The sequence below is a fragment of the Limulus polyphemus genome, unplaced genomic scaffold, assembly GCF_000517525.1.
Source record: "Limulus polyphemus unplaced genomic scaffold, Limulus_polyphemus-2.1.2 Scaffold17, whole genome shotgun sequence".
Lineage (NCBI taxonomy): Eukaryota > Metazoa > Arthropoda > Merostomata > Xiphosura > Limulidae > Limulus > Limulus polyphemus.
This window is the reverse complement of record NW_013665627.1, coordinates 628,919-646,492: the sequence shown is the minus strand read 5'-3', so window position 1 is coordinate 646,492 and position 17,574 is coordinate 628,919. Positions and strand designations below refer to the sequence as shown.

General features: G+C 33.6%; 1 protein-coding gene across 3 annotated transcripts in view; it reads left to right on the top strand.

Moving 5' to 3' along the window:
• Positions 1 to 16,640, top strand: part of LOC106457575 (WD repeat-containing protein 55-like) — a 23,831-nt gene extending 7,191 nt beyond the window's left edge. For 2 of the 3 annotated variants that reach the window (XM_022383609.1, XM_013917015.2), the window contains 6 exons: positions 3,007 to 3,192; positions 6,366 to 6,438; positions 7,258 to 7,364; positions 12,166 to 12,265; positions 15,834 to 16,003; positions 16,262 to 16,640. In XM_022383609.1, the coding sequence (XP_022239317.1) occupies positions 3,044 to 3,192; positions 6,366 to 6,438; positions 7,258 to 7,364; positions 12,166 to 12,265; positions 15,834 to 16,003; positions 16,262 to 16,517 (855 nt within the window). In that variant the 5' untranslated portion in view covers positions 3,007 to 3,043 and the 3' untranslated portion in view covers positions 16,518 to 16,640. The remainder of the gene's footprint in view (positions 1 to 3,006; positions 3,193 to 6,365; positions 6,439 to 7,257; positions 7,365 to 12,165; positions 12,266 to 15,833; positions 16,004 to 16,261) is intronic. The other variant, XM_022383600.1, reaches the window with a different exon arrangement.
• The last annotated feature ends 934 nt before the right edge of the window (positions 16,641 to 17,574 follow it).

The window sequence follows — 17,574 nt, the reverse complement described above, 5'->3', positions numbered from 1 at the left end:
GTTATACCGAGAAAGTTACGGGAAGTTGTGAGACCAGAACGGAAGAAGAGACGCCCCGGAAAATTAAGGGACTTTGTTTGATTTTAATTTTGTGTTCGTAGATTCTGTATATTTAATTAAGTTATTGTTAATTGTTTATTGGTTTAATGTAAGTGGCTATTGTTCGGGACGAACAATACTAAGGAAGGGGCAGTGTTACGACAGCGGGGGTCACGTGACTCTAGTAATACGTCATATTCTCGAACGTTCACGTCTTTTCCCGGCTTACTGTTGGGTCGAGCGCGTGTGTCGTTCATTGTGAATTACAGCGTTTGTTATAGCGTGACTGTGGAGATTAAGTGTATTGCAAAGTTGTTTTCAGAAAGAATAAACCAGTTTTATTTAAGAAAGGACTTGTATCGCTAAAGTTTCTTTGGAAAGAATTGTTACGGAAAATTAACTAACGACCAGAGACGTAACAGTATTTTCAAAACAAGTCAGGCTATGCAAAAAAAAGTCTTTGCACTATGGATATCACAGTTGTATCTCAAACTCTAAATAATTATATTTTCATATCCATAGTCCACTTAAGCTAATTCAATTACTTTAAAACTATTTTTCTCTACTCTTATCACAATAGTATCAAATAATAATTCACATATGCTACCCCGTGGATTGCAACAGTTGTATCCTTAACTTCAAATAATTGTCTCCTTTTCGTCAAAGTTCACACAGATTGATTCAATTACTTTAGAACACCCTTTTACAAGACAAATTATTCTCTTTATCCCCATTAAACTGTAAAATTCACTTTAAAATATCATCCATTATGGCTAATCACTCACACGCTGGCTAACTTCATATTTTCTTTTCCCCAATTAATTTTCTGACTGAATTGTACTTAACTTGCGCTCGCTTGGTCGCCTGTATTTATATATTGTTCACTGAGGCCTCGAACTTTCTTTAAGTTACGCGAGCAGCGCTATAAGATAACAATACTCACTTAAGGAACAAGAAAAATAAACCGAAGATTCGAGTAACGTGACGTCAACAACATTATTGAAACCACTACAACAATGTAAGTTTGTCATAACTATCACTTTTAAAACAATCCATCTTCAAAACTCCTGTCTTAAAAACTAAACAATGATTAAATATTAATCACAAAATAAACTAAATAATTACACTTACACTAAACAGTCTTGTATATCTAACATGAAGTTAATATAAACTATCTCATAGCTTTCTCTCTGCTGCTGTGGCATCGATCTATAAATAATATAAACAATTGATTCTCAATACTGCCTGGAAGGCATATTACTTTATACTTGACATATATACATATACAAGTTGAAATTTGTATACAGTCTTATGGAAGTATAATAACACCATCTACTTTTGTAAATTACACACAATACAACTAGTAAGATCATCCAAATATAGAATCTTAGTAAAACCTGATAATAATAACAACATCAGCCTATAGAAACACTATTAGCCTTAATAAAACACATGTAAGTGAAAACTATAAAGTAACGTGTGTGAAATTAATATCGCGTTTTGGAACACTTTCATTAACCACCCCCCCAAAAACGTACATCACTTATAATAGTTAAACGAACAGCCTAAACGTCACGTTAGTGCAGCCTATATAATGTGTAAAGTTTAGTATACTCTAATCCCTTATAGTGATGGCACATAACGAGACACACATTGACATGTAATGTTGTTTGAATACAAGAAGGGAAATAACGCCTCTGTAGCCACAAAGAATATCAAATAAGTTTGTGGAAATATTTTGAACGTTCGTAAGTGTCAACGATGGTTCAACAAATTTCGTTCAGGTGACTTCAGCCTTAAAAACTATGATAGCAGGGGCCGACATGTTGGAATTCATATTGATGCTCTGAAGACGCTTGTTGAGTCTAACCCAAGGCAACACACTCGTGAAATGGCCATGAAATTGTATGTGTCTCATGAAATAGTACGTAAACATCTAAGGAAAATTGGAAAACTCTATAAAGAAGATGTTTGAGTGCCTCACGAACTCTCCGATGATCATCATTTCCAACATGTGAATGTTGCTTCGTCTCTTCTGGCACGTAATGCACGTGAATCATTTTTGGACGAAACTGTCACCGGTGATGAAAAGTGGATTCTCTTTGTGAATATTAAACACCAAAAACAATGGCTCAGTACTAGACAAAAACCACTTCTGACCCCAAAACCTGGATTCCATCCGCATAAAGTGATGCTTTGCATTTGGTAGGACACCAAAGGAGTAATTCATTTTGCACTCCTCAATCCACAGCAAACTGTCAATGCAGAGGTCTATAGTCAACAACTGGAATGTTTATATCAAGCCCTTCATCAGAAATGCCCTTCACTTGTCAGTTGGAAAGGTGTTCTTCTCCATGACAATGCACATCCACATGTGGCACGTTTAATGTAACACAAGATTACGGAGTTGGGTTGGGAAGTTTTCCCCCACCCACCATATTCTCCATATGTGGCACCATCAGATTACCATCTCTTTCATTCGCTGCAACACCATCTTAATGGGAAAACATAGGCAAATGTGGAAGTTGTTAAATAGGACATCAACATGTTTTTTACATCAAAGCTAAGTGATTTCTTTAATCAGGGCATTAACAACCTGATTGTAAGATGGAAAAGCATCATTGATAAGAATGGATATTATTTCATTTATTAAATGTTTTGTTTTGATGTATAAGTTGTTCGGGTTTTTTCATCTAAAAAAAAGCAACATTAATTTCTTGACGACTTAATATTTGCTAAGAATCTATTGTCTGTTGAGAATCTAATATGCTGTCTTGTTTCTCTCATATTTTTCCATCTCTGTTTGAGGTTTTATTATTATTTGATAGTTTAGACTTTCTTTTCATTTTTAAAAATGTTTCTGTGTTAAATTATGTGTTTGAAAACTAGTGAAATTTTCTTCTTTGACAAGAAATCAGGTAAAGTTAAATGTAGGTAACCAGTTTTTATTTTCTTTCCATGTTGAAGATATTCTTATTCAGTAGACAGTACAAACCATGAGTTAATGACTTTGGACCACCATAAAAAGTCCTGCAGAGCCTTGTGCTTTTCTGAAGATGGTACTCTGCTCTTTTCAGCTTCAAAGGATAAATCCTTACAAGTGGTGGATATGAACACAGGATCTGTCACAAGTAAAATGATGAATGCTCATAAGTAAGGAACAATAACATTTTTGGTCACTTTCTAGGTATATGTACGTGTGTGTCTACTTGTTAGCACATATGGTTACTGTCGGTAAACTAAGTAGCAGTCCTATATTGGTGTTAGGATTAATTGGTTTGGTGATGGCTTGTAAAATAATTGTGGCAGTGCTGGAAATTCATTCCTTATTTTACAAAGAAATTAATTTTTGTACCGCACTTTTTAAACACTTTCTTTTTCCAATTTATGTTTATTTACATCATATAATGAAAAAAAAATCTGATTTTTAAAGATAGGATTTTCTGTTTTCTTTTGTTTATTCATTTTTCAGATTGTGGTTGAGGCTTTAGAGTTACTGAAAATTAATTATGTAAGGTAATTATTCAGTAATATTAGAATTATCTAAATATCTGATTTAGCAAGCCTGGCCCACTATAGAGATTTGTGTATGTTGTTTTAAAGGGAATGTTAATATGTAAGTCAGCAAGTCACTCAAAACTTACACTTATAGAAGATCTTGGTGGAAAGGAATGTCTCAAAACTATATTTTGACATTGTTTGGCATATTGTAGTTGTGATGCCACTGAAAAGTGATTGCTTTTGTGAATGGTATGTAACAGTTCTCTCCAATGCAAAATAATTGTACACTCAGATCATAAAGATATGTTCAAGTCAGAGATTTAGGATTTACAAGATGGAATTCATGTTATTTGAAAATAAAGGAATATGGATCAACTTAGGATACTGGACCATCCAGAAAGAGACCAGCAACAAGTTGTAGTCTGGCCATGGTAACTAGACTGTATAATTTTTGTAATAGGTGAGAATCTATGAGAACAAAGGTCAGTGGTAAAAGCCTTCCACATGTCCCAGGTGACAGTATGCAAGATAATCAAGAAGGATCTGCATTTGGAAAAGCAGAACAAGTCATGTTTACAGAAGTTGCTTCCTTGATATAGCTTTTCAACAGTCACATACCTCAAGCAGCTTGAAAATTAAATAGTTATTCAAGTTATTCCATATAAAGACATGTCTGTCAAATTTCTTATGGATTTATGTGCGATCAGACAGTTGGAAATGGGCACAGGGTAATTGTTATCACTGTACATTAGATGAATTATGGAAAGATAGCTGGGAGGAGTGATGTGCTTTGGACATGGTAGTCTTATTCCAGAGTTATTTTCAATGGAAATTATGTGGCAAAGCTGTTGTAAAGATGCACGGCAGTCAGATACAGTATGACAGTGTGGACTTTAAAAACGTGGTAACTCCAGAACCATTTTAGTATAAAATCATAAATCTGTGTTCTGTGTTTCTGTTTCAGTATTCTTCATACAAGGCTTTTGTAAGCTCATTAGATTTAACATTTTGAATAGGATTTCAAAATAACACTAGCTTATTGTAATATTCCATTTAATAAATATGATGCAAATTTAATAAAGTTGATGTGAGAGGATACTTCACAACCTGCAGAATGTTTCATTGGAAAATATTAAAATTATGCTTTCCAAGAAGCAAAAATTTTGCATCCATATTTAAATCGTATTTGCTAAAAAAAAGTAATAAATAGCAGGATTAATAATATAAAAATAAAACAAGGATAACTTGAGCAAATGCAATACATTGAATGATGGTATAAAGAATGAAGAGGTATTTTGTAATTCTTAGTTTATAACAAGTATATCAAAGCAATTTTACATCCTCTAACATACTTATGCTGTTAAAAATTTCAGTTTTAATTGTGATATTAACAGTATTAATATGTATACTATCCATTTTTATGCTTTTATACTGTGAAGACTTAAGAGTATTTTTCAGCTTCATTGCTCAGTAGCTTTCATACAAAGGTTTGTTTAATCATTAGTTTAATATCTTTAAATGTAGTTGGCTTGAATACTTCATACCTTATGTAATTTTACACCTTAAAATAAAAAATGGTTTCTAAGAAACTAAAATTTATATTAAAAGTTGAAAAATGATGTTCTGAAAATGTAATAGATAGTGGGGTTTCATATAATGAAAATAAAGCCTGAAATACTTGACAACATGTTCTCTCTGATTATCAGATAAACATATTTAAAAAAAATAAAAATAAAACTGCACACATCAATGAGTTAAGAATAAATGGGTTTAAAAATTAAATCTAAAATCAAGGTTTTGAGATCATTACTGTTCACCCAGGTATATTTGATTTGTTTCTTGGGCACTGTAACTGTTCTCATTTATGAGTTTAATATTGAGTCTTGTTGATAATTTATGTAAATTTGGGCACCCGTTAAGTGCTCTCATACCACTTACATTAGGTCAGTTGTTTCGTATATACTGTTTAAAGTACAAGTCGTGTCTAAATCACATGATTAATAGACTTGTTTACATTTAGCACAATAATTTGAATTACTGAATTTAATACTACTGAAATGTTGACCAAATATTATATGAATGTGAAGTAAATCTTTATTTTTTAATTAAATATATTATGCAGTTTTTTTTATGTTGACAATCAATAAAAATGCTTTTTTTTTTACATGTTAGTTATACTGTTGTTCTATTGGTGTTTTGTTTCAGATTATAAGAAAATATTTTAAAATTGGCAGGCTGAAGATTGCTGAGATGCAAACAGGCACCAAAGTATTTTCATTTCTTCACAAAACAAAATAATGAAATATAAAGATTGAGTTTGTTTCATAACTGTTTAGTTTCATACTTTGTTATAAAAATATTTCCTACAAAGTTTACTCAGTCATTTATCTCTCTCATTGCCATGTTTAAAGATAAATATTTCTTCTCCAGATTATATTAATTTTTAGATGCTCAGTAAAAACAAAAATACAAATGTTTTAATATTTCATTATTTATCTGAAACTGGTAGACTTTGCAAAGTTTGAAGGTGGGGGATATGTTTTTTTCATGACATTAAAAATTTTCAGATATGTGTGTTATTTGATATCACATTTTTGTGGACCATGTCCCATATATATGCTCATGCCAATGAAAGAGATACAACTCCATAAATAATATACACTTTTTTTTTCTCAAACATTTGGCAAAGTGTCTGTTTTTCTACACTAGATTGGAACAGTTATTGTTAAATTTTAACAACTTTTTAATTTCTCATGTATGTACTAAACAGTGTATTAGAGTTTTCACATAACAATCAGCTATCTTACTTATCTTTTCAACACCAGAAGTCCAATTTACAGTTTGCTGGTGATAGACAATTATCTTATTGCTACAGGAGATGATGATGGTTATTTCAAGGTAAAGTAAATACTTGTAGATTTCATTAATTCTGAAATGTGAACTTTAGATTTCAATAAAATAGTTTTGTGCTGCATGTACATGTGGTAATTTTATGACTTTTGTTTCATTTCCTCTTACAAAGTGGTGATAGATATATTTTTTTTATTTCTTAGAAAACAAACCAAGTTAAAAATGTAATGTTGAAAAAATTTATTCTTGCAAAGACTTTGATGTTTAGTTTTCTAAATTATAATATAAAGTAGTTCATTTTAGGTAACAGACTGTCAAGTAATAATTATAGATCATTATTCCTCAGCTAATACCTCACCCCTTTTTCTCAAGACACAGGTCTTGCACTTTTCAGTACATTCCATTCAAGAAGACATTACTTTTGTGAAATTTACAGTCTTGTGAAATTACACTATACTGTGTATGTGTGTGTGTGTCTATATATAATTCTTGCCATTTTTGTATTATAAATTTGGATATCTATCTAGCTATAAGGCTTTCCAAGAAATGTCTCAGAATTGATGTAATAATAGGTAAAATGTTCATTTAAACAAAAGCCCTATTTATGGATATTTTCAATACCTCTTAAAAATTGTATAAAATGCATGTTTCATTGTTTTACTATTATATTTCTATAATTTTCTCTTCATCTACTTAGTAAACTAAACTAGGGAGTTTTTTATGGTTTATGAAGTTTTAGCAAAACATCATTTGAACAAGTAATTGCCTGAAGAGATTATGGGCAGGTAACTTGTAAAATTTTAATAACTGTTTGAACTTATCAGTTGTAAGAAGTTTTAATGAATAATTTTGACATTGTTTTTCAAGCTATGGGATTATCGTCGTGAGACAGCCATCATGGAAGCTAAGAATAGTGAGGAGTTTATTAGTGATTTGACCACCAATTCTGAGAAAAAATTTGTCCTTGCCACTAGGTATGTGCTCCCTTAACCATTTGAAAACTGTGTGCTCTTTAAACTCCTTTCTGTGCATGTCACAAAGTTTTACTGAATTATATTTCAAATTTAATTAAACAACTTTGCTATCAATGTACATTAATTAAATTAGCATTATCATGTACATTATATTTCAAAGTTTTGTATTATTTAAGTTTGAATTCCTTTATTCTGATACGGTACTTCTCTCCGCTCACAAGATTAGCTATTCTCGTCCATTGATGCCTTCTGCTCCCTCCTATTGGAGTCGGCCAGCCATACTGGTCAGCTTTGTCTAGTGGCTGCTCAGGTGTGCTGATTAATCAAGTTGGAGGAGTCCTTCTTCCGACCTACCCAATATCTTGTCCACTTGATTGTCTTTCTCGACATTCATCTCAGTCAGGCCCAAACTTCTCCTCAATGACTTCATTCCATGGAACTGTCAGTTTGCCATGCCTTTTAAGCTCCCACACTTTCTGCTCATGAGGTTCTATCGCTTTTGGGTTGTGGTCTTCAATGACATCATTGGTCCCCCCCTCGGTCTTCCGCATATGCAACCTTCATGATCAATAGAACCTCGCTCTTGATCCCTTGTCAGCTCCCATTACCCTTCTTCCTACCCTGATGGACAATCTGCATCGGTGGTTGGACAAAGCCTACACGTTGGCAGGTGTCCTGCTTCCTCCTCCTCATCTGGATTTACATATTTTCACGGACGCATTCCTTTAGGGCTGGGGTGCATGGGTCAATCATCAGGATGCTTAGGGTCTGTAGATGAAAGGTCTTTGCATATCAGCATCCTTGAGATACTCATGCTCCATCGGCCTTGGAATCACTTCCTTCCTCTCACCAGACCTTATCTGGTGATGATTCATTCCAATAAATGTATGGTGATAGCACATATCAATCACCAAGGGGACACCTGGTCGAGAGATCTCTGTTTTCAAATGTTGGATCTACTATATTGGGCCCACATGCACCACATTCATCTCATTGTGTATTACATTCCAGGTGTTTTCAATCTCGTAGCTGATCATCTTTCCCACCCCAACTAAATATATATCCCCTCGTTTTCTGGTGGCTTTGCAATCAGTGGGGTTTTCCCCATGTAGATGCATTTGTCACATACCTCAGTCACAAGTTTTTCCCTCTTTTGGTCCCCAGCACCTCATCCTTGGTCTCTGGATGTCAATGCCTTCAGCCAGAATTGGATCCCACAAGTTATTTTACATTTATCCTCCTATCCAGTTACTTCCTTGGGTGATCTCTCTCTCTCATCTATACCACTCCGTGTAGAGTTCTTCCGATTGCTTCTTATTGGCCAGCTCAGTTGTGGTTTCCACGATTACAACAACTGTAACTTTTCTCTCCAGGACATCTTTCTTTGTCTCCTTCTCTTCTTTGTCAACCTCAGTCACTGGTTGTACATTCAGCCATTCATGTCCTTCATCTTCATGCCTGGCTTTTATCCAGTCCTTGGTGAGGAGATCAGGTTTCTCCCATTGAGTAGCTTTCCTTTTAGCTTGTTCCGTACATCCTTCTTCAATGGAGGTGTATCAGCACAAATGGAAAGTGTTCTGCAGTTATTCTGTGACTAGAGATTCCCTGCTGATTGACTTACTATGGTTCGAGTGGCAGAGTTTCTCAAATGCCTTTTTGACCGGAGGTCTTTGGTCTCCTCACTCTCAATTTATTGGGCTGCCTTATCCTATCCCGTTTTTTCTGGTACCGTTGAGTTTTTGTTTCCCATGTCAATGCATACTTTCCGGATTTGTCCCCCCCCCCCCAACAGCCTACTATTCTGGACTGGGATATTAATGTGGTCCTCTATTCCCTCACTTTACTGCCGTTTGAACCACTTTCCTCGTGTTCCATGTTACACCTTTCCCTTAAAATGTATTTCCATTTCCTGTTAGCCTTTGGACATCAAAGGTCTGATTTGTTTGCCATTGACATTTCACGTGCACTTTATCACTCTACCTATCTTCTCCTGTATCCGGATCATTCCTTCCTACCAAAGACCTCAGCAGCTAGGGAGGATAACTCCACCTTTTCATCTGTTTCCCTTCCTTCTGTTTCTCATCTCTACCCTTGTCTTGATCCAGCTAGACTTCTATGTCCAGTCTGTACTCTTTGTTGTTATATTGCCCACATGGTTTCCTTCCATGGTACCTGTTTCCAACTCTTTATCCTTTTGGCAGTCTTCATCTGTTCGGGATCTTTCCCCTTCTACCCTCACCAATTGGGTTTGACTTTTGATTCAGTTGGCTTATTCTTCCTTGTCCTCTTCCTCTCGGAATTTGTTCCAGGTGTCTTCTCATTAGATTGGACACCTCACCTTTTCTCTTGCATCTTGTCTTTGTCAGCCATTGGAGGAAATCCTACAGTCAGGCATGTGGACTACACCTAACACATACGTTTCCCATTATTTACACTATATCGTGGTTTCTTCTTCATCAGATTTTTATCTTCCACCTGTGGCCATTCTTCAGGCTTCAGTGCGATTTTGACATGGTAAATTTATATTCATACTTTTCTTTCCTTTCAGGGTTCCTTGTTTCATTTACTTATTGTATGAATCCTGCTCTGTGATGCCTCACCAGGTATTCTTCAACACTATACAGCCATGTTGACTCGTGCTTTATCTTCCATGGCTTCGCAATGATCACTGTTGAGATGGAGTATTCCACAAGATCGCTTGTAGGTGAATAACCCTGCAATGTAATTGCTTCATAAACTTGCCCAATCCAGGCTCTACCTACCAGGACTGCATAGGTAAAGCAGAAGGGTATAGCTGCATTCCAAGGATAGCAGTCATCTACACCAGCAGAACACCACCGCCTTACTGAATGGTTATAGCCATCTTTGTGTGAAACCCATTCAGGAGGGTGCCTCCACAGTCGACCATATCAGCAGCTTGGAAGTGGAAAGTGGTAAGGACTCTCACACTCCACTAAAAGAAAGAGGGGTGAGAACAAGGTGGAGAGTCTGGATGAATGTCATCACCTGAGACAGCATAATGGGTTACCAGGAAACCATATTTTGAAAAACAAACTATACCAATTTATTCAATATAAGGCATGGCAGGGATGGGCAATATACACTCACAAACGAGTGAGATGTTAAATTGCAGTTCACTCTTTTGATTGGGAGCCCTCATCCTACTCTCTTGTGGATGTCAGTACCCCATGGCTGGGTTTTGGACTTAGAGTAGAACCAATCGACACAAGTTTATTATTGTCTATATTCCTCCCTCGATCATGCTCCTTCCTTGTTGTGGGTCACAGTGGAGGTAAGTGGGATTGTTCCGGTTCTCTCCTTTTTGCTGTCCCTTGTATCTGGTGAAATGGAGAAGTTGATTTATATTATATAAGCAGAGGGAAGTACCTATCAGAAATACATTTTCAGTATAGGAAAAATTATAACTTTTAAAAGAATCCTTTAAAAAAATACTGAAACCATAGTCTGGACAAACAAAGAATGCATTGGGCCTCTATGTCACAGATTTTCTTTGCAATTTCACATTTGGGGAAAAATTAACATACATATACATATATATACAGTCAATAATCAGTTGGTCCACTGTATGGTATTGAATAATAAATTTGACAAGATGTCATAACATTATTCACATACCTAAATTAATTTAAGTTACCATATGATGAGGTAAAATGGACTCAAAACCCTATAGAAACCTCAGTTTTGTTGTCACATAATGCATGACCATTCACAAATTTAAACTTTTTGTCTGTATTACTGGATTAATACAACACTAGTGTACAAGTACATTTAAACACAAAACTTCTTGAACAGTGATATTTACCAGTCCTTGTTTACAGGGTTTACAAGCCACATGTACTTCTTTGACGTACGTGTTTAGAAACAATAAAAAGAGCAAATTTTAAACTACAATCTCCCAATGGTTAGTTTAAAACTTGCATGCAGTATATGTTACCAAGTTCATCAAACCTTGTGTCTCAGATTTTAAGTTGTACCTCCCCACAAGTTGTAACAAATAGATTGTAAAAAAATATATAAAGAAACACATTGCACAATAACTCATCAATTGGACAAGTTATCTTTCATGTGTTTGTGTGTGTGTGTGTGTGTGTGTGTGTGTGAGTGACAAGAATGAATGAAGATTTTATAAAACAAAAGAGGTTTTGTCAGTTTCCAAAATTAATTTAAACCATAAATGTTCTTTTGGATTGAGAAGATTAGCTGTCTTGCAAATTATCAGTAAAAAAGTAATTGTACTTTAAAAAAAATTTAACTTTTTAATTAGTGTTTTAAAAAGTGGATCTTATGCTATGGCATCATAACATAATTTGTAGGCTTAAGAATTTAAAATTAATATTGATTATGAAGTTAGCTTTAGATATAAAACAATTGAAAACCTCAAAATTAATTTCAAATGTCTTAGTAAATTACTAAGATGCTGAGTAGTTTTGACTCTCCCTCCAGTCTGCTTGGAGAATATTTTTTTAACTAATGGAAATATTTTGTATCATCAAATGTTTTTACTTTGAATTAACTAAAACTTTTATCTTTGTTAATGTATTTAACAATACCTTTGCACAAAATGATGTTAACTTAACTCTGAGGTTGATCAATAAAGAAATTTTAAGATCTACAATTTATCAAAATTGTATAAATATTCCTAAACGTTCTTAAATGTATTTGTAGTAGAAAAGTTTCACACATTTATTATTTGTAACATGCTTTTTGTTAAATAAATCACTAAGTACTACACGTATAAGTAAAGAATGATCTTGGCAATTATTATTAATTTTTCTTGTAGTGGCGAAGGTACTCTGACAGCATTCAACATTCGAGCTAAACGTATGGAGCTTCAGTCAGAATTATTTGAATCCGAGTTCTTGTCCATGGCTGTAGTAAAGGTAAATGTATAAGATAGAACCATGACTTTTAGTTTTCATAGGACAGTTGTCTGAAGAATCTGAAGAGTAACAACTTTAGGGGTGATATGAGATACAAGTACAAAAATCATTTAATTTTAGAACATTGTGAATCTTTTACCAGGGTGGACATTGTATTTGAAGAGGAGGTAAAAAAGTCAAGGAAAATTGAAAAATGTCATTGGTTAGATTGAATGTTATTTGGTAATATTGTTAACCCCCTCCTTTCTATGAAAAATGCAGTTGCAGATCACTTTACATGTATGCAAAAATCCACCCTGGGTAGCAGAATTATTGATGTACTGTAGAATTCTGATTTTATATGTAATAACAACTGTAGCAACAAGACTAGCTATTCATTTGATTAAAATCAAGTTTACAAACTTTCTTCAAAGCTGAGCTATAAGCTTTTAAATACGTATGCTTTGTTTATCAAATCAATTCACTCTTTCTGAAAAAGCCAAAAAAACTTCTTATAGCACTTGCTGTCACTATTCAAATCCATTGCTAAAATGGATAAATTTGTACAGAGTAAGCTTTTATTTAGAGGAAGAAGCTACTTAGGCAATAAAACAGCAGTAGATCAAGCTCAGAAGTATTTAAGACATTTATATGAGGATGCAGGTAAATATTTTTTGCCAAGCATGCAGTATTGTTCTTATACATCAAAGAAAGTTAGATGATCATTTGAAGTCTAATTCTTGTCTCTGAAATCTAGAAAATTAGCAAAAGATAAACAAACTGCAACAAAGTAGACTACATTGACTTTATCATTTTAGTGCTCAGCTAAAGCTTACCAGGGCTGGGTAACAATCCACCATGTATGGGATGAAATGTGTTCAAAAGACGACATCACGCTTGAAGAGTCTAACAATTCAGCTGTGAAAGACTTCTTACTCAAGCTGGTGTGGAATAGTGCTGACCATCTCCTAAGACCCTAGCTACCCGAATAACGTGTGCCAAAGAAACAGGAGCTGAAGGAAACAGTAGTAGTTGATGAAATGTTTGGCTTTGTTTCATGTTTCACATTTGTATATCAGCTTGTATGGCTTGCACGAAGGTTGTTGATATTATAAATTATTCTACAGTAACACAAGTTATTGTATAAACTGTCACATAGTCTACTGTGAATTACAATATATATTTTAAACCTGGATACTGATAATGTCCAGTACAAGAAGAAATCATTCACTAATATTCTGCATGGTGTTTCCCAAGCTGTATAGACTGCCCCACTGACCCTGTTGCTACAACATGGAACTTATTTTATTATATATTGTTGAGTACCATACTGTATTCACGGGCTTTTGTGCTTGATTCAATGAAATGAATTTGATCAGACTTATCCCTGCTTCATTTCAAACTTTCAATGAAGTGTTAGATACAGCTACCTTTGCTGAGCTGAAGTCTGCTTTTTCTTTCTGAAGGAGAAACTTGAGAAAATCCTCACTCTCTTTTTGAGAACCATAAGCCAGTGGTAACTGCTATCTATGGCACACTTGAAAATTTGGCCATATACCTGGAAATACACAGGGCTGCAGCCCCTCTGGAGTACAGTAGCTTTGCAGCTATTACTGAAGACTTGCCTCCTGATGTAAAACAAGCTCTTTTTTCGAATCTTGAATCAAGCATTCAAAGATACATCAGAGAAGTTCTTTAAGTATCAGGATAAAGCACAACCTGCCGTGCTTTTCTTGAAGGCTGCTCACATTTTCAACTCCACTAAATTTTTTCTTTCATTTCATTCATGGCAGGATAGAATCTGAAGCAGTTATACCAGGACTTGGGAATGTACTTGATTTTAAACTACAGCTGTACTTTAAAACATTTGTTCTGATTGTCCAGGAAACATGGAGATTACTCTGCATAACATTTGAGCTTCTGCAGCTAATAGGGTGCCAGGTCTGGCTGCACTGGATTTGAAGTGCATAAACTATGTTACAAATTCAGCAAATGTTGAAAGAAGCTTCAATGTTTACAACTTCATAGTGACGGATTGATGCCAGGGATTTCTAAAGAATCATCAGAGCACTCATTTCTTCTATTTCAGTGGGAAAGCAGTTGACACACTATTCATAGTACTGTAAAAGCTGAGAACATGTTTTATTAGATATTTCTTCAAGTCAGTTTTATTTAGAATCAACACTATTTGAAAGAATTAAGCAAAATACTTGCATAAGTGTTTCTAGGTACAGTTGCTTACTTTAAAAACTTCAAAGCATTTTTTTCTCCCAGTAGTAAGGATTTAAAACTGCCTAAAGGACAGAATTAATTAATTTTACTTATTATAATCCTGCTTAGCTCTTTTTTTCAAATTGTACGTGTACAAATACAATGTTGTTTATCTATATTTTAAGATTAAACTTTAGAACTTGAAAACAGGTCTATTAAAATTTATGCATAAGAAAAAGAAAATAGTTGTGTGAGTAAAAAATATGATAGCATTATTTTTAAGTATATTTTAAATCTAATTTAAAGTGAGCAGTTAAAGTTTTGTCAGCCAAATAAAGTTGTGATATATAATTTTCCTAGTCTATTTCATAAGTCTGAATATTATACCAGTTATGTTTTTAATGCAGAAATTAATATAAAGTTAATGATGTAGAAATAATTATACTTTTCAACCAACACTTTTTCCTGCTAAGCATCGAGAGATCATTATTTTGGAGCAAAATCACATAAAGTATACATTTTAATTTAAAACAATATTCAGAATCCTTCTGAATCTCCTGATTCAAATATACAGTAGCCAGTAGTCGTCTTATTCACATTATTACAGGGAATATTTTGTCCAGTATTGCATCACACTTTGCAATCTACATCTATCTGTGATTCAATCTTACATTTGCATAGCACAAACTGCAGTACAATTTTTATTGTAAATACACCATTGTATACCAAAAATTGAAAGTACTTCCAATAATAACGTTCAAATGGTTTTTTTAAGATTTAAAATCAAATTTTATATTATGTTTCGTGTGATTAATGCTGATCAAGGATTTTATTTATGTTTTAACTGCATGCTGGTTCCTAAGCAAATTATGGTGCTGATGTCTGAGCTATTCGTGCAAATTTGAGATTTTCCTAATTATCCATAAAGATGTAATTTGGAGAGAAAAATAGATTACAAGAATAGGTCTAGTAGAGAAAAGCATTGATTTAAAAATTGCATTTTTAAGGTAAAGCATTCATATAAATACCAAATATAGTATTAAAATATTTTTTACAGAACATGTTATTTTTAATATTTTTCTTGAGATTCGAGCAACTTGGTGCAGTATTTTTCCTTTCTAGATTCTACAAACCTGAGATATAATAACCACATGCTTATGCACTGCTATGCAAATTTTTCCAATTGTTTCACAAAGTTATTTTGTGTAACAGTTGCTACTATGGAAAACATTTTGAAAAAAAATTACACCCAGTATTAATTTGTTCTGAATGTGAGGATAGAAATGGTCATTGGAGATATACCAAACATTTTATGCAATCTTACATGTGATATACAACATTTTTTATGAGGGTTTTTTATTTTGTTATCTTCTTTAAGAATGAAAATAAACTTGCTGTTGGAACAGGTGAGGGTGCAATTAATATATTCAACTGGGGAGAATGGGGAAACATCAGTGATCGCTTTCCAGGTCATCCTATGTCTATAGATACTATAGTCGCCATTAGTGACGATGTAGTTTGTACTGGTTCAATGGATGGAGTCATCAGGTATGGATGTTTGTAAAGAATAGAAAGATTTTAACTATAGTTAAAGTTTTAGTTGCTTGTTTTTTTTTCAGTAATAATGAATAAATCGTTAGAAGTTTTTTTGTTTGTATGTCACATATATTTACATGTCAAGATTCAAAGTCTAATTTTTACAATTCTAAAAACAAACCATAAGGTAATAAGAATAATAATTATTATCATTAATTTAAAGACAATCTAAACTATAATTTAGATAAGTCTTATTTTGTTCTCCCACAGAGCTGTTCATATTCTTCCCAATCGATTTTTGGGCATAGTAGGCAACCATGATGAATTTCCTATTGAGAACATGAGTCTTTCAAGAGATGGAAAATTTCTTGCTAGCTGTTCTCATGACCAGAAAATTAAATTTTGGAATATTTCATGTCTTGATGATGTAGAAGAGGATCCAAATGTTAAACCTAAGCATAAAAACAAAAAGAAGAAGCTTGCTTCCACTAGACAGGCAGATTTCTTTGCTGGACTAGCTGACTAGTGTTTGTACAGTGTGGTTGTTTTTTTTTCTTTAATAAAAAATTGAATTTTTAATACAAAAAATAGTGACAAGTAAATTTTAGTCTACTCATTTTTTGTTGAAGCAAGTAAATTTGTATCACATCTTTGCAGTTCTGTCCATTGTATATAAAATTTCATATGCAACAAATTGCCTACAATTATTACATAACATCTATGACAGCAATTATACAAATAATTAATATGGAGAAAGACTGATCTATCTATAATAATAAAAGGGTGTGTATGTGACTGCCATAGCTCCAAGAGGAAAGAACCTAGAAACCTAAAATTTTGCACCTATACTAAGTGGACCCTGCTGGGGTACCCCTGGGTATTACTTATCTATGTGGGTGTGCGCATGTGTGTGTGCATCTTTTTAACGAGGCAAGCTAGCAAAAAAACATATTAAAAAGAAGTGGTTCCTTATATTACAAATAGAAATCACTGTCATGCACATGTGCATGCACATCTTCTTAATGAGGCAAGCTAGCAAAAAAACACATAGAAAAGAAGTGGTTCTTTATCTGACAATTTCTAATGTACAAAAAAGCCAGTGTGTTTGGTAACAGTGCATTCCAACAATGGCTATTATCCATGCTGCTTAGCAATAAAAGTATAGCCTAATATTTTTGTTACTCTATGTGCTGAAACTATAAAATGAAGGGTATAAACTATAAAATTGAAAAAATATTTGTTGTTTTCTAATATAGTCTTCGTTGATTAAAGAGGTTTGTTTTTATTGTTTATTTTTATTATTGAAGTTAAAATTGGATTGACATTTTTACTACTTGTTAAATTTTATGGATCTGGCTCTAGGCTAGGTTATCTCACACTATGTCACAAGAAAAATCAAGCGTAACATGACACACACTGGCTTTTATATAAGTTAGACAACTCCTCTTATTTCAAGAAGCAAAAGAGATCCAATGTGACATGCTGCATTACAAGCTGGCTTTTGTATAGGTTAGATAACGAGACATATAGTGGCATGTATAATTATCTATAATAATTTTATAACAATTTTAAAAGAGCATATC